The sequence below is a fragment of the Rutilus rutilus genome, assembly GCF_951802725.1.
Source record: "Rutilus rutilus genome assembly, chromosome: 12".
Lineage (NCBI taxonomy): Eukaryota > Metazoa > Chordata > Actinopteri > Cypriniformes > Leuciscidae > Rutilus > Rutilus rutilus.
In genome coordinates, this window is record NC_140217.1 from 32,806,286 (window position 1) to 32,829,231 (window position 22,946).

Below are 22,946 nucleotides of genomic sequence, written 5' to 3' on the forward strand. Positions count from 1 at the left end.
CTTTGCTTGTGGATATCAAGTTTACATGCTACAAGTCCTCTATGCATTTTTTTTCTAGGATGTGATGCTACTAATCTGGCAAACATTATGGCAAATCCACTAAAAGCGCCTATTGTTGCAACCCAGCAATTTGATTTGTTGTGTAACAGATAAAAAAGTATTACGATTGTTTGTGTAAATGTGTATCAACCATTTAGGATTGTGGGAAAAAAGACAGCACTACTCACTTCTTGGCTAACTGCGCTGAGGTTTTCCTGCTGTTTGAACAACCATGTTACTAAGTGGGTATCTCTATCTGATAACTGAAAACAAATGTTTAGCAAGCCAAGATAACACAATAACACTCCAGCCCACTGCCTGGCGTGATCGTTCTCTTACCTTGACCTCTCCCTGAAATAGATGCCTGAATCACATGCACACAAACACACGAACAAAAGTGTTGCTTTCCCCATTACGTGACGAGAGCCTGGCGCTGACAAAAACGATCTATTACACAGTCGCCGTGCACTCGAGAGAGAGCAGTCTTCCTGAACGAAGAACAAAGGTTGATGGGCCCTAGAAGGACAAGTGTCCTACAAAACATCGTCTCAAACTGGCTGTTTAACAACTGCACTCTAGTTTAAACAAGCCATCAACATGGGGACACTCTGAAGACCTTTTTTCTCCACTCTTCGTTGTGATAAAAATCAACATACGCTGGCACAAGGGCCTGTTATTGTGTAGAACTGTTTATCAAGTGAAGCTCATTGGATCATTTTATCAGCCTTCCGATACACAACCTGAAAGTGCTTAAGTTAGTTAACTTTAGTGCTTCAATATTTGATCACTTCAATAATAATCGAACTGAGTCAAAACATGTTAAAGGGATAGTTCACCCAAAAATGAAAATTCTGTAATGAATTACTCACCATCACGCCGTTTCAAACCCTTAAAGGGATACTCCACTTTTTTTGGAAATAGGCTCATTTTACAACTCCCCCAGAGTTAAACCGTTTTCGAATCCATTCAGCCGATCTCCGGGTCTGGGGGTCCCACTTTTAGCATAGCTTAGCATAATGAATTGAACCGGACAAGACCATTAGCATCTCTCTCAAAAAAATGAACAATGATATGACGCAGCGCATGCCGCCTGATAATAGGCTACCGAGCTGGGGACTATTATCAGGCGCTGCGTCATATCATTACGCCTGCTTCACCCATGGTACTGCAGCAAAGTTTCTTGATTATTACGCAGGAATGAGAGTATAGTTCCTAGCCATATCAGCCTAGAAAATCGCAACTTTACATTTTCCGTCGGTCTTAGTACACGATGTAACTACAGAAGAGTCAAGTTTTAAATAGGAAAAATATCGAGATGCTAATGGTCTTGTCCGGTTCAATTCATTATGCTAAGCTATGCTAAAAGTGGGACCCCCAGACCCGGAGATCGGCTGAATGGATTCCAAAATGATAAAACTCAACTGTTTAACTCTGGAGGAGTTGTAAAATGAGCCTATTTCCAAAAAAAGTGGAGTATCCCTTTAAGACTTTTATTCATCTTTGGAACACAAATGAAGATTTTTTTGATGAAATCTGAGACGCAACTGACACTTCAAAAAGTTCACAAAGAGATCGTAAAACTAATCCATATGAATCGAGAGGTTTGGTCCAAATTTTCTGAAGAAACTCGATCACTTTATATGATGAACAGATTGAATTTAGGCTTTTATTTCACATATAAACATTGATCAGCAAACATAAACTGAAGCTCGACCGATCCTGCTTGACGTGCGAGAACAAAACTCTTGCGGAAGCTCAAACGTGCTGCGTAACATGAGAATGAACCTCATTGGTTCTTGCACGTTAAGTGAACATGCTTGAACTTACGTTTACCACAACTGATGTGTGAGTTGAGTTTTCTTTTTTTTTTTGGGTGAACTATCCCTTTAGGGAGCCTTTTTAACAGGAGGTCTGTGTTATTTAAGAGAAAGCCACTCACCTTAACCAATCAGAAAACTTGGAGGCGCTTCTCTACCTCTTCAACCAATGACGTAACTTTAGGGGTCGGACTATGGAAGATGGGAAAAGTAGCAATTTCATGTGAAATCACTTATAGTAGCTTTAAATGTTTCAATTTGTTTTTTATTTGATTATGCTCTAAATAGGCATCTATTAGCTTGCTTTGGCATAGACCGTTGTGTTCTTTGCAAAGTGACACGAAATTGTAAAGTGTTCTTCCAACGAAGCAACTTTGACGTCTTCAGTTTTGCAGGCACCTTAGTGATAGCAAACCTCCGAAATTTCCATCGCTAGCTCAAGGCATTCCCCTGTTTCATGGCAGATATCCCTAAGTCCACAGTCACAACTGCAGTTCCAGTTGGTGTGCGCAGGTTCCGCGGGTGGAGAGAAAAGCATGTAGGTAGGGCAGATGGACATAGCAGCTCGCTCGCATGTTTCAGGTAGCATGAGGAACATGTCGTAGAATCGGCAGAAGAGACAATTCAGTACAATCCCAGCACAGAGCTCTGAACAACAGAAACAAGAAATCATGACATTGTGGGCAGTTAACAGGGAGTGCTAAAGCATCTATACTTTATTCATGGCTGCATTTAAGAAGCAATAAAGAAGTGTGTAAAACCTCCCTAATGGAGAGTACACTTGCAGTTTATCTGTTTAGTTAGCAGAAACGTGAGGTATCTAAAATATGTACAGATGCTAGTTACATAACATTAAATCAAAAGGCAATAATTGAAATTTTAATTAGATACACCAACTGCTAACTATAAAATTCTCCCTATGCTCTCAACCTACTAGCATATTTAGCAAAATAATTTCTTTAATTCAATAGTTTTATATATACTTTTACATATTACTTTTATGCTCCAAGGTTTTCAGGTAGACACGAAATATTATTTAATCATGTGTATTTAAGATACACAAAATGCTAACTATAAAATTATCATTAACAAGACAAAGATGTCGGCTAAAAATGTCATTTCCACTGCCGTCATTTCCATCACTTCCATCAATCAAACTGCATAATCTGAGATGAGGTGGAAATGTCTAAAATATGACAAAAATTACAGAATTCTCCTGTGATGCATCTATATAAATGGTTGGACATTGTTAGTGGGGAAAAACACTAGTGAGAGAAATCTGTTTTGTACAAAAGTTTATTTTCTAAAACCCCACAGGGCCAAAGTGTCTATAGTTGAAGAAACACCCTTAAACAGCTGTAACGTACCAGTACGGACACATTGCATGGGGAAAAACTGCTTTTTTGTGTGGTTGTCTCTAGCAGAGCTAGATATTATGATATTGCTAATAAGTTAGTTAACAGACTTAGGCTCTATCACACTTTTTGCACATATTCAAAAATGTACTACAGTACATTACAATATGCATCCATTTAGAATTTAATTGGAATAATCAGATCTGTCCGACACAGGATGCCGTTACCATCAAATAGTAAAAAAAAAAGTAAAAAAGCACAAAAATGATGAAGCACTTCAATGAACGACACATGGCACGATCATGCCGAGAGCTTAGAAAGCCCACACAGTGTTTTGTATGTTATAGAACCTAAATGCCTCTTTGAAAACTCTCACCTTGGGAGTTCGGCTGATGGGGATAGACACTCAAAGGCCCTTATTGACCTCCAGTCTGTCTGCACCTCTTGTATACAACAGTTTAAAAGCCCACCAGCTCTCGCTGGGCACTTCTGTACACATGCATAATTTACTGAATCACCTTTTCCTTCCAAAGAGAGAAGGAATAGAGCTGTGTGGAGATGTAATCAATTATCATCTGTCTATATAGGTGTTTTTCCCTTACAAGATCATCTGTGCTCTGCTGGAGAGAGAAAGACTTCCAGGTGATTGAATAAATGGAAGAATGACACAGACTCAAAATAATTAGCAGGATTTTAGCAAAGTTGACTTAATGTGATGGTCTGTTTTTAAGAAATGTTTCCACACAGCCTAGGGTCTTATGTAAAAAAAAATAAACCAAGCTTCAAATGGGGCTTTCAAGACTTTAAGTAGATTTGAGCATAATGCAGGACAAAATACCCTTGCCTCTGAGCATAAGAGTTGGAATTAGATTAACCTCTGAATATTACACCAGGAAAGGCATTGTAACACATGTGTAAAGCTCGACACTACGACATAATGACTGCGGCACCTTAACTCATCTGAACCTACTGGCTGAATGAAGGGAAATATATTGTTCTAATTAATTTCATATTGAAAAAGCTGTTGAATCGTAATACTCATGCAAAAGAGTTCTCAGCGCATGATTTTAATAATTCATCTCTATATGTAAGTTTAATCAAATGTGCTGCTTAATTCAGTTATTCAACTGATGTAGACAGCTTTAAAATCACAAGCTTTTCCTTAGTTTTCATTTTAAATTAAAGATACGTTTTAATAATTTACAATTTAAAAATGCATAATTATTTGCTTCTGGCAACATATAAATTCATAAAAAAATCAAAGGATAAAAAAAAAACAAGACCATGTATAAAACCACTGCTAATTTGAGAGAAAATTAGGAGTTTTCATTTTAATTCAAGACAATTCATGGTGGCAGCTGATGTTGTAATTATTATTCATTAGAGCACTTTAGGGCACTATGGGGGTCTGGGAAAGAGGAAGCTGGCCAATCCCCAAACCCAGGTGTGATGATGCGTGACTCACCTCCTCTCTCCTGGGAGTCAGAAAGGGAGCTGCTGGAGGAGCCGGCCGTGCTGTACCTGTCCACTGAGCATAAGGAGTAAGTGAATTCTGTAGAGTCCGTGTCTGCTTCTCTCTCCCAGGGATCCAGCTCAGGAATGGGTGAGAGCCTCCCAGTTGCTGTGCTGGACACCTCCACTCCTGAAAAAGAAAAGGTGTTTTTGAATAATCTGCATGCTTACAGTACATTTATATTGAACAAGATATGGTTGATTATATTCACCTACACTCTCAGGTACAAAACCTGTTATTGGGGTTGTACCCTTTTAAAACATACTAATATGTACCTTTAAAGGGATAGTTCACCCAAAAATGAAAATTACCCCATGATTTACTCACCCTCAAGCCATCCTACAGTAAGTATATATGACATTCTTCTTTCAGACGGATAGACTCAAGAGTTATATTAAGAAAATGTCCTGGCTCTTACAAGCTTTATAATGGCAGTGAATGGCCGTTTATGTTTTGAAATTCATAAAAATGCATCCATTCATGATAAAAGTGCTCCACGCGGCCCTGGGGGTTGATAAAGGCCTTCTGAAGCTAAGCGATGCGTTTGTGTAAGAAAAATATCCATATTTAAAACTTTATCGACTAAAATAACTAAGTTCCTACGCAAGTCGACTTACGCCAAAAGAGTATCACTTGACGATGTATGACGTAGAAGTAGCGTAAGCTCCGCCGTTCAAACAAACTCAAGCTCCCCCGACATTTCTCTTTAAAAATTCTTGTTTTAGACTTCTAATTTGTGAATGGTGTTTTGTTTTGCTCTATCCTCTGTGCTTCCGCGTTCGTCACTGCGTTATGCGTCATGTAAAAAGTTACTCTTTCTGCCGTAAGCTAGCTATTTTAGTCTATAAAAGTTTTAAATATGGATATTTTTCTTACACGAACGCATCGTTTGGCTTCAGAAGGCCTTTATTAACCCCCCAGAGCCGCATGGAGCACTTTTGTCATTAATGGGTGCACTTTGATGGACTTCAAAACATAAACGATCATTCACTGCCATTATAAAGCTTGGAAGAGCCAGGACATTTTTTTATATAACTCTGACTGTATTCGTCTGGAAGAAGAATGTCATATACACCTAGGATGGCTTGAGGGTGAGTAAATCATGGGGTAATTTTCATTTTTGGGTGAACTATCCATTTAAGGTACTAATATGCACCCTTTGGGTAAAATAATGAAAGGGCACTGCCCAAGTGACAGCATTTCTACCTTTTTTTTGTGACAGTGTAATAAGTGAGATTATACAAAAAAGTAATATTAATTTTGTTTACTGTCAATCTTTAAAAAATTCTCTAAAGCATTAAAGGAACAGTTCATCCAAAAAAGAAAATGTGTACAGCTTCCTATAGTGGATTTTCAATATAAATTTTGTCTTTTCCTCACAATGCTTTCATATGACTTCAGAAAAGTCTAAATATAGCACCAGAGATGTATGGGGAAATATTATGATGCTATTTGTGTCCATTTGGAGCTTCACTGCCCTGGTCCCCATTCACTTTCGTCGATCCACAAGTTGTAAACAAACCGATATAGAATGCCACAGTCAATTCTTTAATGAAGACTTTTGAAAAATCCCTATGAAAAAGTGGGCGGACACTATAGTCCCACCCCAAACTCACGCCATTGGCTGAGCCAGAAGTCGCTCATACACAGTTTTTTTTTAACAGTTTTTTGGAAAGCTTACTTATATCTGCACATTTATTTTTTGCAATGCTAAAATCACTTAAATACTCTAAAGATCCCTGTCAGAAACAAATCCACCACTATATATACAAAATAATCAATGTTCTCTAATCCACCATGTCAGTTCCGGTTTCAAAAGTTCTTTCATCCTGAAGCAATGTTTTTCAAGGCTTGTCTAGAAAACATGTTGAGATGTGTTCCTATGCTCTCACTGGTTTCAAAGTGAGCCCAGAAATCATTCAATAATGAATCTGCCAGATCTGAATGCAAACTATTAATGAATCATTGCTTTGGCTGCACTACCTTGTTTATTTTTTCTTCCACCTATCCCAAATGAATTATTCAATGTGCTTTTCTCTCTTTTATTTAACATTTAATGTCTTATGATTAATTAACACGCGGGACATATTTTCCGTAGAGGAATCTGCATTGTTAGTCTAAAATAAAAAAGAGAAAGGAAAGACAAATGAAAATGGCTTTGGGCTGTATTGGCCTTTTTTATTCTCTCTCTCCTTCAGATTGAATAATTTAGAAAAGAGGATAAAGAATTGTTTCTCCAGAAAGTTCTGTAGTTTGTCTTCACTGTGTTCTCGTTTTGTGAAGTGAAAATGTTATGATATGACGGATGTGGAAGATTAATGCTCTTTGACAACACATGTGTCTCAGGATTTAAACCGCAGATTCTCAGGTGTGCCATTATCAGCTGTTCACAATCACAGCACATCTGTCATGCATTACCATTTTATGCATGATATAATCTCTAATACAAGTGTTTATGATAAATAAATATGGAGATCTAAGGAGTCATAGACAGTGTGACAACTAACCCCGGTCTCAACTTATTTTAGTCTCTGAGTAAAATCCATAAAAAATAAATAAATACAATTTAAGGTTTTGGAGGATTTACTGGATGGGGAAAGGGATATTTATAGGGGAAAAGGGATAAAAACAGATCCATTATGACAGGGAACAGGATTCACCTTGCCTATTTCTAACTGCTGTAAAAGCTAATGCACTCATTCTTCAATCAATAACTATCTCAAAATGAGTGAGAAAACATTGTTCTCATAACATACATAATGTACCATACCAAAAATCGAACAGTGTTAGACTAATGTTTGAACATGTTACATTGCTTATTACTAACTTACCAGCTTTTACAAAAGAGCTTCTCTCTTCAGTTTTGATCAAATCAAGCTCGATTTCAGAGTTTTGTCCAGCCATCTGTCTTACAGTGTGATTAAAATATCAAAGCAAATATCAAGTTAATAATGAACCGATTCATAACCCCCCACCCCCCCACCAAGACACTGTTAAAACTGTGTATGAAAACTTACCATTGATATAATCTTTCTTAGTGAAGACAATATAAATGCATCACATGAGAGCTCTAAGCATAATGCGCGACACGCCTTCAGCAACACAAAAATAATCGCATGCGCATTTAAGCAGTTAAAGCTACACACGTCTAGGTATTTCACTTAAATAGATAATAAGAAAGTTACTGAGATTTAAAATTACAAAAGTATACTGCCGTCAAAAGCAAAGGGTTTCGTTTCTCTCACTCTCCCGCTAGTCGTCACTGCTGGTTTAAAGTGAGCATCAACTTTGATTGACATGTGTGACACACCCAACCCAAGTCCACCGATGACGTCGTGCTATGGTCGTGACGTTTGACAACAAAAACTCAAGGTAAGGACACGCTTTCTCACGTTTTTCATTCAAATATGATTAATGTTAGCTAGATCTCGCTATCAATGTTCAAACACGCCTTAAGATGCATATTTGATGCTGAGGTGTCCCACTTTTTTTCTCAATTGGGTGTTTATATGCATTTTGCATGTAAACTAGCATATCTAACGTTAACAGCCTGGTTAAAGTTTTTTTTTTTTTTTTATAAAATGTCCAACTCTTTTGTCTTGCTAAAGAAAATGTAATAGCTATACTGTATATCTCTGTTAAATACAATTAAACAATATTTTCAGTTATTTTCAATAAGCTATTTTCAAGTTTTTTTATATTTAACAAAAGCTTGATTGGAAATTATGCACATTAAAAATCATTTGTTTGCAGGTTCTGTTTACCTTGATGCTAAACTGAATGCTTTTCAGTGAAATTACGTGCAAAATTGTTTATGGGGGAAATGACAACAATTGGACAGTTGAGAAAAAAAAGGCACTTTTGAAACATCCTCATACATTTCACACAATACATATTGCAATGTATATTAAATATTAGGCTTTTTTACTTGTTTAAATGGTCATAGTCTTTAAAATTTAGACATGTTTGATTGATTTTCATATTGAAAGTCTTAGTCTGGGATAAATGATATACAATCTATATGTAGGCCTACTAAACTGCATTGGAAAAATGAATAATCAAGGCATGATCAAATCTTTCCAAGACAGTTTTAATGTGAACTGGATATATAAAAAAAAAAAAAAAAAAAAAAAAAATTGTAAGTGTTAATAAAAATCACCCCTTGGGACATAAAAGTGTCAGAAGTTGAGGAAACCCAATTATGAATGTACTTGCTACTTCCAGCATTATTCACACAGTTTCACAATAATTTTTTTTATATATTTTTTTTTATTCAGAGCCTTATGCTGTAGCCTGTAGCACTACTGCACTGAGGTTCAGTAGCTTTTTCTTTGCACACAAACATGTCTACACATACCCGTGTTCACACAAAACAATCTAGTTCAGCTTACAACACATGCTCCTCATATGAAAGCCAGTCAGCAGAGATAAACTGATAATGAGCTCTATTCAGATTTCTCAAGGTTTACAAGCCTGCCAATTTACTCTAACTAGCCTGCAGATTAGAGTTGCATTTTAAAGGATGCCCCGCTGTGTTTGCATATGTTTAGAGAACAAGGGGCCTGCTAATTGAAAAATTAAGATGTGGGTATGTTTGTGGGTTTGGACTAAGCCAGATGCCTTCTTCAACAGTGAGTGCTGCTGGTTACATGTGAAGAATATTACAGGTTGGATACAACAGGCAGGATGCAGATTAAGCTGGTTATGTTAAGATCACTAGGATTCCATCATTACAATATGTTGCTTTGTGCCAATGATAATGAAATGCCTGTTTGTTATGTACTGTAGCTGATCCCTCATCTAAAGTGGTAGACATGGGTTCAAAAATATAATTAGATAATTTCATACTTTTAAGGGGCATCTGAAATAGTCAGCCACTGGTAAAACATCAACTATAATGCAATTAAATTGATTGAGAATTTTTTTTTTAAGATTACTCAGCTACTTTTGAAAAAAGGAAATCAAATATTTTGCTATCATAAAGGCGCAGTTATAGTATCTACCAGCAGGAACTAATTGTTGATGCTAACAAGCCAATTCCTTACCCACCTAGGGAAAAAAAACACATGAATCAAATGCTGTAGGTTCAGTACAATGCATGTTTCATTTCCCAAAAAAACATAATGCATAAAAAACTGCATAACATCACTTTGAAGGATTGCAATCTTAATAACTTAAGATTTGATACCAAACTTTGCGAGATTTTAAAGCTATATATCATCCAAGGCCAGCATGCAATTATATGCAGTTTTAATCAGTTTTGTTTGCATATTATGTTTACAGAAAAAGAGGTCTGCTAATTGAAAATAAAATAAGAATGCTTGACTATACCAGATGTCTTGTCAAATCAGGTGCTGACTATGTGCTATCTTTAAAGGTACAAAATGTACGTTTTTTTTTTTATTCTTCAAAAATGTAATCCTTTCAAAATGTGTTTTTGTCTTACCCTGATTCACTATATTAAGCCTATTATACAGTAAGTGTTTCTCTTTTAGACAGGATGGAGCATGTTAAATCTCAAACCTCCGGGGAATCACCGGTTTTAAAGAAATGCAAAACCGAGGAGAGTCTGCTGGCAAAAAGAGAATGTGACAGAGCTCGTAATAAAACGAGAATCAACATTGGCTTGGCTTTTCGGATCGACGCGTTTTTATTACTCAACAGGTGAGTAAGCCATTGAACATAAATTGCCATACTGTGTGTAGCTCTCTAACAGAGTTATTGTAAGGCATGATCTATTGTGAAGGGTCATACACGCAGTGCCGACGCACAACCAAAATGTATGCAGTTTTGTTTTTTAACCATTAGAGGGCCAAAAGTTCAATAGGCTGTGTCTGAAATCACCCCTCTACCCTTATTTGAGGGGACAGCAATTTGTAGTGGTGTCCGTAACCATAGTGGACGTTATGGAGTGCACTCTTTCAATCCCATAATTGCACCACAATAACGAGTGTACAACTGATGTACACTCAACGACTAAAGAATACCCATAATGCACTGTGAGGGTCGTGCCGAATGATGTTGGGAATAGTGAATGAAGGTATAGGGGGTGATTTCGCACACAACTACAGCGTACCTTTGCCATATATCATGAGGACAACATGCAATGCATAGGTGTCTATTTGTTTGCTTTTTTGCATACATTTTACATTGTATGTTGGAATATTGCTCATAATACATAATATTTCCTTCTTACCTTGAGACAAAGACAGATAAAATGATCTTCCATGGAGTCATATTCTAAATCCAGTTGATAATTAATTATACTGCAACCTGATTCCCTTCCTCTAAATTATTTATGAGTTAACCCCTCTTTTATCCTCCAGTAATGAAATACATTATGCGTAATGACAAAAATAGATTAATTCATTTGTATAAAAGGAGAAAAATCTTGCTGCTTTAAATTGAATGATAAATATAGCTTCCCATCCCCCATACACAGACACTGAGCTCCAAGATTTACATCTTGATGGATGAGTTGAAACAGAATGACTGATAGACTCATACTTAAGACTCTCATGGATTGATTTGAGCAAAATGAACGAGACTTGAAGGATTTTTAAAGCTGAAGAGTGTAATTTCTGCAGCATTTGCATCACAAAATGCAAAAGAGAAATATCTGAACAAGTTTAAATTCCACACTTCAGTTTTAAGTTTCTAGTTGTTCTTGACAGTTGTATCTAACACGGATAATTCTTCAATTTTAAAACAAGGTTATGATGACATCAGGCTGCTAATAATGCCAATAAATCTCCCTTGTATTATTCGGTTTTGTCAGCTTCTATCGTGAGGACAGCTACTTGACCAGGCCATCATACCAGCATATTCCAGTGAAAATGACAAAGAAATATCCCTCCCAAGGACAATCAAAATAGATATCAGAATTTCCAATTAAGACTACAGATAAATGACCTCACAATACTGCAAAATATAGCAGGAATATGAGAAAAGGAGGAAATTGGATTTGGTGAAGTTAAACAGTATATGACTTAAATCTTTTGGGGATTCTCTCTCAAACAAAGAAAGTGAAGGTTTCCTAAGGCGATGGCTTCACTTGGGAATTCCCAGGGTGATCCAAGAGGGGATCGGAAAACCCTTGAAGTTATTCAACCCAGTAAATGACTAAATAGATTTTTTTTTCTATTAACTGATAGCCCCACATTGGTTGAAGGCAGACTATTTGACTCTCTGTTTTTTATTTAATTAGATGTCAAAGTCAAAATGATCATCTTTGATGAATATTTTTGAATTATTGATATTCCTGGCAATATTGTCTTGGCACTAAATGGATATTCTAGTAGAATATAGATATTCCAGTCTGAGGAGCAGATTATATTAACCTGCTTAGACACTTTGCAGTCACATTTTCTTTTTTAACTTATTTTTATATTATTGGACTTCCATAATCCAAATTCCATATATTCTTCTTTTTTTTTTTTCTTGTCTTCATTATGGCATTTCTGTTCTTTTTTGATGAAAGAAATACTACGCCAGTCATCAGCAGAAAACATTTGACCATACGAATTAAAATGCACATTTGATTTTTTTTTTTGCAACGAGAGCTTTTACCATTAGTGCAATTATGATATGACATCAGACATTCTCAGTAAAGTATTGTCTTGTTGTTATTGCGTAAGACGGATTATGATTGGGTTTAAGCGCAGGCACATTATGAGGTGAGCCCTAAGTAGTGCTGAGGAGGGAACAACTCTTTTATGGTGTCAACCAGATAATAAGCTCCTTGATTCATATATACTTTAAGAGTCAAGGGTAACACAATGCTAGCCTTGTATTTTCTCTCTCTATCTATATGTGTGTGTGTCCTTGCTTGTAAGGATCTCTTTTGTCCTACATTTTCATGAGTCTGGTCTCCCTCTGTCTACTAGTGCTGCAGGCTTATCTTCACACAGCACTGTTTTTAAACACTGTCAATTCATCTCTCTCATTACCATCATTAATAAGGCCTTTGATACATCTTATTACAAGGTTAATTGGGACAAATCTGAAGCATATCCCCCTGTATCTTTTAATGTGATATGTCTCAAATACTCATCGCTCAAGGTAGACTGAATACCACAACTACAAAACAGAGTAAAAGACCCTCTAGTGCAATGTAAACGTTCACAACAGCTGGTATTCATTGATTGGCGTTTTCCAATAGTGAGTGTTTTATTGTGTTCCTGGGTCTGTTTGATGTCTTACCTTGGACTGTTGTGCTCAAATGTGCTTTTAATGGTGGCGCCTATGTGCCAAATTGTTCATTAAATGATTTTAACAGTGCAGTGTAACCAACTGCTTGCTTGTTGTCAAATGTTCAAACTGATATGGGAGTAAGAGGAGGTCATGATGCCATTCAGCCTATTCTGTACAAATATTCAGGACCAGGCAGAGTCTGCAAACTTTTTACACATTTTATGGGGATATTGGGGGGAAAAAATCTGTGGAATACGTTTAAACACATTGTGTTTACCATGAAATCAAAATGGACAATTTTAGTTTTTTATGGCATATTGCAGTATTTATCCATGCACATCATAATTTTTTTTTTTTTCAAATTCATGTGCCCTCATAATCTTTAATCAAAATAACTTCCCCTTGCTCTTGCAGCGACATCTTTCCTCGGATGACATGATTACTGGCGCGAGGGCTGAACAAATCTGTCACTCACATGAGATCATAGCAATAGCAAATCACAATGATCCAATCAATTCCCGATGGACAAAATAAAGTTTCGGTCTACATTTTTCTTTTTGTTCGAGAAGCCTTTTCACTTGGATAGGCCTATACGTTACAATATATTGGGAAGAAAAAACTATTGCAACTTCCGTTTTATGCCAACCTTAAAATCACACTGAGAATACCTCACTCATAGTAGTCTTTATTTACTAATTACATTTAGCATTGTGGCAAGATAGAGGAAATGTTATGTTAGATTTGCAGTAACATTCAGATTTTAATTTTGGAGATGTGACAGATTTATGACTACAAATGCCTTTGTTGAGTGAATAATATGCCCAGTGGCATCTAATGTACATGGACTCTGCCTTTATTTATACTACCATATTTTGACTTTAAATTTATGATTATTAAGCAATTTGGACTTCAAATGCCTGTGAAGAACAATTATTCTACAGTTGTTCGAAAAGACCTTTGGGCACTCAAGGTCTTGAAGCTGGTTATTGCACAGCATAGTCGCTGTGAATATTTCAAAAAGACAGAAAATGAGTTTGACAAACTGTTCTTAGCTATTGCTCTGTGCCAAATAATACATTTGCTGACAAGGCCACTTAAGAGTATGAGGTCCACAGAGTTCCGTCTGTATGTTCAGGTGGGAGAGTTATCAGAGCCTTTATTATCTGGGCTAATAAGATCTTTCAATTATGGAGAATGAGATGAACAAATTAATTAATAGTTCTGATACAGTTTTTGCCACCTTCAGCAAATGTACTCTTGAGATATACATGAGAGCACATGCTGATTCGTCTCTTGTTTTGTGTGAATTCAGTTTTTTGCTTTATTTCTACTCCAGCACACAGTTTTCAGAACTGATATTGTGTGTTAGTTTTCAATAACTGTAGCACAGGTGCAAGAAAAGTGCTGTAATTAATTTCATCGATGCTACTTTTTGCTCTTGTGACAAATTTTCTTTTTTCATCCTATAGGTTAACTCGTCCTTCGCTGAAAAATGTGACATTACCAAAGTATACAAGTGCAAAGCTTTTGCAGTCGTATAATTTTCCCATAAAATGGGAACGTTTAAGTGTAGAGCGGTGGAATTATTCGTCAATGAATGGCCCCACTAATAGTGATATCACTCCCTGGAACAAAAGGATTGGAGGCTGAGCAGGGAACAGAGGAGTAGAGGTGAGTTTGTGATCCGTGCACCGTCGGCCATTTCCGTCCCTTCCGTTCAGGTCATGCACTATCCCGCCGAGAGAGCGCGCACATGACTGACAATACCCACAAGACAAACGGTCCACTCCAGCACAAACCACGCTCAGACAGAAAAGTGCAAAAAAATAATGGTTATTAAATTAATTGCGGTCGTAATCTCGTAAAATATGTGTCAGAAAATTATACGCCGTTCGATTAACACATAACACGGGTGTCAAATATGTAATAAAATCCTGATCAATAAAACAATAACCATGTTGTTAAAAGCAGCCGTTGAAAGGTGTTGCCAGCTCTGTGTTTCAGGGGTGAGCACCCCTTTTAATATAAACGGATTTCATCTTTCCACTGTGTCACCTAAATCACTACAATGTTTGTGTATACAATTATAATAAGTTAATAAATTGTAGCAATGGATGGATTAGGAACACTCTCATCGACCCCATATATCAGGCGTTGTCATAGGCCCAGAAAATGCATGTCTAACAATCTGTTGATTACGCTGTGCTCCGAGAATAGCTTTTACTAGATACATTATTTGAGCCTATTGCATTGTTAAAATCAATAAATTGCCTTTTACATCTTATATCTTATTTTAGTTTTAAAGACAGGTTTTGTATTCTTACATTCTACGGTTTCTAGAAAAAATACTCTTTTGTCTTTGCAAAGAACAGAGCTTGTTGATGTGGCCCTAAAGCAGTGCATTGATGATCCACATAAATGGTCACCTATTGTTCCAGATACATCGTCTTAGTGCTTTAAAATTCACAAATGGTGTGTGCTAAAAGAAAACGGTATAATTTAGGGATGATTCTTTTCTAGCTGAAAAGGTATTTGTGTATAGCATACAAATGCATCATCGACCTAAATGTAAGCCTTTTTCATAAAGTGTTTGTAAGGGAAGGCTTTCATTAACCAAAACCATATTCCTCTTTCTCTGCTGAGGCAGACTGGAATCATTTTCATGCCACATTGACTTCCAAAGGAACATTAGTGTATTTATCTGTATTTATGTGGAATGATTTGAAAATGACTATTTTTTTGCCAGGGAAATATTCATTCGAGTGCATTAATTGTAGCAATTAAAACGGTCATATTTGGGAATAGTTATGAGTATGGCTGTAGCTGAAGGTGTGGATTTTGTAAGTACAGGGTTAATTAACATTGGCTCTGCATTGCCAATGAAACCATCAATGCATTTGAGTTGCATCAGTGCAAGATTTAATTCAAATTGCCCCTTTGTGAATTAGTTTTATCATGTGTGCTATTTGTGGATGTTATTGGTTATTTCACCATACATGTAACGCAAGGAATTTATCGACTCATACGCATACTCTATTTACTGCATATGTGTACAGTGAACCAGTGTGCTGTGTCTATATAGGTGAAATAAAGATATATAGTCCTTACAGTAGATTAAACCGTCCCGTGGTCTTAACAAGCAAAGTAAGATATCAGTGCACTAACAGAGCCAGTGGTCAATAATTGAATGAGAGAGGCCCATTGTCCAATTACACGGATTATCAGTGGAGTCTCCCCCTCTCGTTAACGACTAAGGCAGGGATGAGTAATTAAAAAAGATTCATGTTGTTGCCACTTAATGATCCTCTCTCTTTTTTTGTGCCTCATCTGTGGTTAGCAGAGCATTTAAAAGAGGGCATTGGACCAAAATTCCCTCAGCTTTTTGAATGCCTTTGGCTACATGTGTACTTCCGGAAAGCACCTAGCGCACAGGCTGCTTGCATAGGAACTGTGTGTGTTTTTGGGTTACTCCGCTATTGAGATCCAGAATTAAAATCTTTTGCGTGGGTTTGGCGGTCTGTCCGCATACCTGAAAGCTCAGGTCAGGAAGAAATCCTTTGAGCTATTGAGTGCTCAAGAAGTGTGCGTCTTCCTCTTTGCAGTGAAGAAAGGTTTTAATTAGTGCAATCTGGAATTTCAACAGAAATCAGACTTTCTCCCTGTGGTTGCGTCTGGATGTTCACTGGCTATAGGTGATTCATCAAGAGTCATTTCTTGTTGTAGACGGCAACCACAAACTGAGAACTCTAATGATGATTAAAATTGTATTGCAAGTGTTAAATTAAGTTGATGATTTTGCAAATCTTTTATTTGCTTGTTTATGACTAATTTTGTGAATATTGCAGATATATTTTTAAGGTGCATTTCTTCAGTAGTAGACTGGTTCTTCTCCAGTAATGGGACAAATTCACTGTTGTACCACTTTTGGTGTTTGAGGTTGTGTTTACACTTGGCAGGTTTGGTTCGATTAAATAAAAATAAAAAAATAAAAAAAGAATAAGAATAAGTGCAAACTTTGGTGCGCACCAAACAAGTAGACCAAGACCCACCATTGTTCGCTTCCGAACGCACTCTGGTGTGGTTCGGCTGAAATATGAATGCAACATGGACCAAGATATATAAACAACCCAAAAATAGGGATGTTATGTCAAAATGAGACCCTAAAATGGACAGAATGCTCAAGCATACATGGTTCTTCTTGTCATAGGAGCTATGTTGTCCATTACAGTCCAGTACAGGCATCGGAACCACCGTCCCTTTTATAAGCTCTTCGTGAGTTTTCAGCTGGTTAAAAAAACGCCATGTACAGCGAGCACATTTAGCCCAACACGCGCAAAATATAGGACCAAACTAGGAACAAACTACAAGTGTGAACATCCTAAGTTTGCGCTTGAATACCAAAAGTGGCACAACCGTTAAGTGAATTTGTTTCACTTTTCACTAAATACAGTACCTGCAGTCCCATCTAATATACACAGAAATAGCACTGCACCATATATAAATTTGCCATTCGTTGGCTTCGCCATTCATTGTTATTGTTATTTTTGTAAATGTGTACTTTTTAAGCCTGTGGAAAGCGGGCGGTAAAGAGAAATGTATTAAAAATATGTTTTTGTGCCTTTCTCTGTTGATCACATCCAGTGATGGAGAAGATTATAGCTTTAAACTTGTGTATACAATCAAGTTGCCATTACATTGGTTTCCCTGTAAAGTTTGTGAAATTTACATCTAGCACAAAATCTTTGCCCATGATTGAGCTGTTATCTTATTTGCTAAATTCTTTTATCAGATTGGATATTTCAATGCAAACAGAGCATTCAGACATTCAACTAAAACCTTTGTTATTGAATTCCCACCAATATGTTTTATTTCACCCACTGCTGAAAGCTCCTGAAAACACAATTGATTTGATTGATTTGACTTTATTTTTAGAACGTAATGTATGCTTCAACAGATGTTAGTAGACTAGGAGCAAAACTGTGCTCAAATATATTCGCAGTGTCTGCAATAGTTCCCCCAGCATTTGACATGGTGACTCGCTGTTCTTGTGGCACATTTAGTAGCCAAATTAAAGGGATTAACTTCAGCTTTCATTGTTGACTTCTACCTGCTTAAACTCAACTTTTCTGAAAACCTCGACTTCCCACTCAAAGTTGGATAGCTCGGGCCAAGGATTTTCCTTAACCTATTTTCCCGAGCCCTAGACCTCAGGGCTGAATTCATAAAAGCTCAGGCTGTCGAACAATTTGTCTTTTGACAGGAGGGACCAATGAAGCCACCAGAGGCTGGTCAACAGTGAGTGGCAGGGCCCGAGCCTGGGGCGATACCTGTGGGGCGGGTGGCTGAACGGGTATTGCAGAAGCAGCTCCGGTAAGAGAGAGAAAGGGAAGGAGAGAGCTAGAAGGGGTATGAAGGAGGGAGCAGGCCGCCATCTGGCCCCGGAGAGGGAATTGGGTGGTACGATCAAGCCGAGGGTGGTGTCAGATCAGAGCGGTCAGGGCTGGTGGTGAACAGATGTTCTGGGGTGAACACGCACACAAGCAAACGCGCTCTGGAGGGACCACGTGTGTCCATCAGTGGCTGGAGAGTGCTGCTGTTCTGACCTTGAGCAAGGAAACATGTCAAAGTCTCTCTGCTCTAAAATACAAACACACACAAACACACGGACCTCGTAGGGAATTAACCTGTTCTGTATTTACATTTATGTCAGGGAAAAGAGGCCATGACCAATACCGCGTTGCAATTTGTAGATAGTAACATCCCAAGTCTAATATAGTACAGAAAGATGTTTTTCAGATTATAGTAATAGTTCACACAAAAATGAAAATTGTCATTTTCTGATCATCATGTCTTTTGTGTGAGAGTCTTGTGAAAAGTAGAACATTAACCCCTGGTTTCAGAGACGAGGCTTAAGCCTAGTCCCAGACTAAAATGCATGTTTGAGCGGTTTTAACCGAAAGCAACTTGCTCTGGCCTATCTTAAAATATCTATTAAAATATTTGCCCTGTTGATGGGACTCAACTTGTCATGACTTAATGATCTGGTTAACAGTTCACTCGAAGGAGGATTATCAGTAAATGATGACCTTAAATTTTGTTAAGTCACTCATGTAATGCGTTAGTTACTGTGTGAGTTAACTTGAGTTATGTCATTACATTACTTTTTCAAGTAGCGAGTAAAGTAACAAATTACTTTTACATTTACAACAAATTATCTGAGGCATGAATATGCATTTCCTTCAGCCTGATGCTTATTCACTTCACTTGTTTTTTGGTATTAAAAACAAACAAGCAAACCCCACCCAGGTGAGGAAAAAGTAACGCAAAAGTAGCGCAATGCATTACTTTCCATAAAAAGTAACTAAGTAACATAATTTGTTACTTTTTTAGGAAGTAAAGCAATATTGTAACACATTAGTTTTGAAAGTAACTTTCCCCAACACTGCCTCATTCATTGTAATTTCATTATTTTTCCTTTGTGTTCCAAAGTGAAAAGTGTTTGGGACAACATGATGGTGAGTAAATGCTGACAATTTTTATTTTTGGGTGAAATATTTTTTAATCTAAATATGAGAAAACCAAACTGATGTCAAAAGGTCTCCGTTCTTCACACAAAATCTGTTGTCCATGGCCTCCGGTACTCCTGGGATGGAGACTGGAATAAAATGGCCACTTTTTCATGCGTAAAAGTAGCCATTTCCTGCATCCTCATCACCTAGGAACTTGCTAATCAATAAGCATTTAATTAGTCAATTATATGCCATTAATTTAACACCCCTGAAGGTACAGTCATCTCCGTGATAATATAATGCTTTAGGAAATTTATCTATTGGAAAATGTAAAGGCAGACAATTAAGTTCTCAAGCAGGGATGTAAAAATCGACAAGTTGTCGTGTGGAATGTGAAAGAGAGTTTGTGGAACTCAGGCACTGGCTTTTCATCTCTTCACTTGTGTGGTTTCATTATAGAGATAGTGAGATTCGTTTTAATATCTGACATGCTGAAAGGTTATTTGTGTTGTGGAATTTCACTTGTAAAAATGATACATTATACGTTACTACTAATCAAAGGCAACTAATTGTGTTGCATCAAAACTATTTATTGCTAATGTATTTTTTTTTCTTGCACTGCCAATATTTTCACTGGCCAGACCATTAAAAATGGACACATTTTTTAGACCACAAACCAAAATATTACTACAGATAATAATAAATAAATAAAAATTCTGTATAAAGGAAAATCATATAATGTAACCGTGTGACCACTGAAGATAATCGTTTGAAGAGATGTTATTTAGAGATGTGATGGTAGTTACATCTTATTTACAGTAGTGCGCCAAAATATGAAAAAGCTTTAAGGCAGTAAGGCTTATTTATACATTCACAACAATAATCCTTGGAACGCCTCTAGGACTTAACTGTACATGACTGGCCCCCATTATGATATGCTGCCGTATGACCTTCCAATAGACAACACAATTGTTTTACAGTAAGCATATTTTAATCTTTTCTCCAACGGCATCTGTATGTGTCTTTTATTCAAGCAAATTGTCTTCTTTTATTGCTGACAGCAGTCATATTTGTAAAAATGAGTCCTCCGCTGCAAAATAATGTTTATCGTTTTATAAACTGCAGGCTTATGTTTTATTTATGCCATATGATGAGAGAAAATACAGCTTGAATTGATGTTTGCTAATAGGCTGCAAAATAAGAAGCCTCCACATAATAGTGGAGTTCACTGGCGGCCAAGAGGCTTGTAATTCCTGGTGTCAATATTTGAATTGCTGGGGGAACTATTGCAGACACTGCGAATATATCTGAGCACAGTTTTACTCCTAGTCTATAAAAACTAACATCTGTTGAAGCATACATTACGTTTTAAAAATAACCGAACAGATATCACCCGGTAAAGTACAGTTAACCAGATGTCGTTTTAAAAGTGGCAGATGGAACAATGAAAGGCGGATTGGAAATTAAAAAGCGCAGCTAAAGGTCAGATCAATTAAGGTGCCCGTCGCCGGCTCCCATGTGACAATTAAGATGAGTTTAAAGCGCTTTGAGCGATGGGACAGCCTGTACTGTAGCTGTTGCAGGGGCGAACTTCTTAAGGGCATAAAAATGTATGGCATGGGACCGGAGGCCCCTGGAAGTGCAGCGTATTTGCAGTGGGTCAAGGTTAATAACCCGCATAGATAAACCTGTTTCAGTGTCTCCGAGCTGAAATGGAGACCTTTGTCCATCAGTATTAAGCTACAAATAAATTACCAGTGACATTGCAAGAGGGCAAGGTTGGACTAAATTCATAAGTTTAATGTTATTTCAGTTTCTTTAGTTACTTTTCACTTAACACAGTGGATCTCAACTGGCTTTGCTATATTAATTAATTGTATAATATATATATATATATATATATATATATATATATATATATATATATATATATATATAAAATCTGCATTGGCGAGTATATGAAACAGTGTCACTCATCAGTTGGCCGGTAACTTCTAAGTTCTAACAATGCATGACCATGAACACAAGTTCACTCGGGACAGTTGACGGGCCAGTGGTCCATCGTCATGAAAGTTTATGCCTTTTAAATATTCAAGCTCGAGGATACGTGAAAGGGAGCTCATTTCGAATGCTAAACTGAGCTCTCTTTCACGTCTTCTTGCATTTGAGCGGACATTCAAAATTATGTCAAAAAATAGCGAGTATCCTAGTAAACAAAGTCGGTTATGTCTTAAGTGAACGTAAACAGTTGAGAAAGTAAACGCATATGTACAGTATCAGTATATTAGATCTGTGCATTCGCTCTTAAAGTGACAGCAGCCTAATATTCCTGCTGCTGCCTGTGTTTAATGCTAATCAAACAACAAAGGACAAATACAAAATCACTCACTGCTCTTGACTGAATAACTTTTGTAACTTTAATAAGGATTAATTGATAAGGATGTTTAAGTTATACAGTGAAGACTATCTAGTGTTATTTTACATTTGCGTACTTTATTACATTTTTGTACTGTTAGACCTACGTGAAAAACCTGAAAGCACTGTTTATTTAATTTGTGTGTGTGTGTGTATATATAATGTTTCCATTTATACAGTAGTAGTACATGTCAACTCACTCGCTTTCATAATTTGGTTGCTATTTGCTCTCATAAATTGACAAGATTATTTATTGTGCTATCCTAATTATGCACAAATGTTTGCATTTTTAAATTTTGCATAGTTTTTTCTCTGCTGTAACCTACCCTATCAGAACAGAACCGTGACCCCTTTTTTAATCACAATCCATCAGGTATTTGAGGTACTTTAATACAAAAAGAATTGTGCTTTAAATTTCAAAAAGAAACAAAAAAATACTGAAATACTGGTTTTAGCATAGTAACTCCAAAAGTACAATTTCAAGTGTATTAATATGATGGTGACCACATCATAATGGTTAGTAAAATTGGCAGAAAACTTTTAAACAGTTACATATCATGCTGTTCTCAGGGAAAAAAAAGATGATACAGGGTATGACAGTGGGATTGTGCACATTGCATTTGGCAGCAGGGGAGCCACAAGAGGGCAATATTTGCATTGTTTGTCCGTCTGCTCCCCAGGTGCTCTCATTTACATCAGACGTGTGTATTTGCATGCTGGGATCAAAAACAGTTTAGTTTGTTCATTTACATCATAACATGCAAACAATATGTTCACAGTAAAGTCTGATAAGACCTTTCCGCCACTGTCTACAGCCCACACTTGACACACAGACATGCATATAAAGGCAACTATCTCTATTTGGCAACCGTCACCTGCAAATACTAGTTTATTTTTCCCTTCCACAGACGTGCTTTAATGCTTATCAGGACCTGGTAAATTTGCAAAATAGGTTGCAGTGTTTTTTCCCCTTTCTTTGACTACATTCAACTTTAGTTCACATTTCAATTTCTGAATGTTTATTTATTATTCGATAATCTTTTTTAAAGATATAGGTCTAATTTAGATGGAAGTTAAGCATGTGCATTTAAAATGTATTTATTCA

The 22,946-nt window shown here is 36.9% G+C and overlaps 1 protein-coding gene across 1 annotated transcript; it reads right to left on the reverse strand.

Moving 5' to 3' along the window:
- Positions 1-1,910: 1,910 nt before the first annotated feature.
- Positions 1,911-8,032, reverse strand: mdfic2 (MyoD family inhibitor domain containing 2). The gene is made up of 4 exons (XM_084424793.1): positions 7,742-8,032; positions 7,556-7,632; positions 4,677-4,853; positions 1,911-2,504 (listed from the first exon to the last, which is right to left on the reverse strand). The coding sequence occupies exons 2-4, from the start codon at positions 7,626-7,628 to the stop codon at positions 2,257-2,259; spliced, it is 498 nt and encodes a 165-aa protein (XP_084280919.1). The 5' UTR covers positions 7,629-7,632; positions 7,742-8,032; the 3' UTR covers positions 1,911-2,256.
- Positions 8,033-22,946: the final 14,914 nt, after the last annotated feature.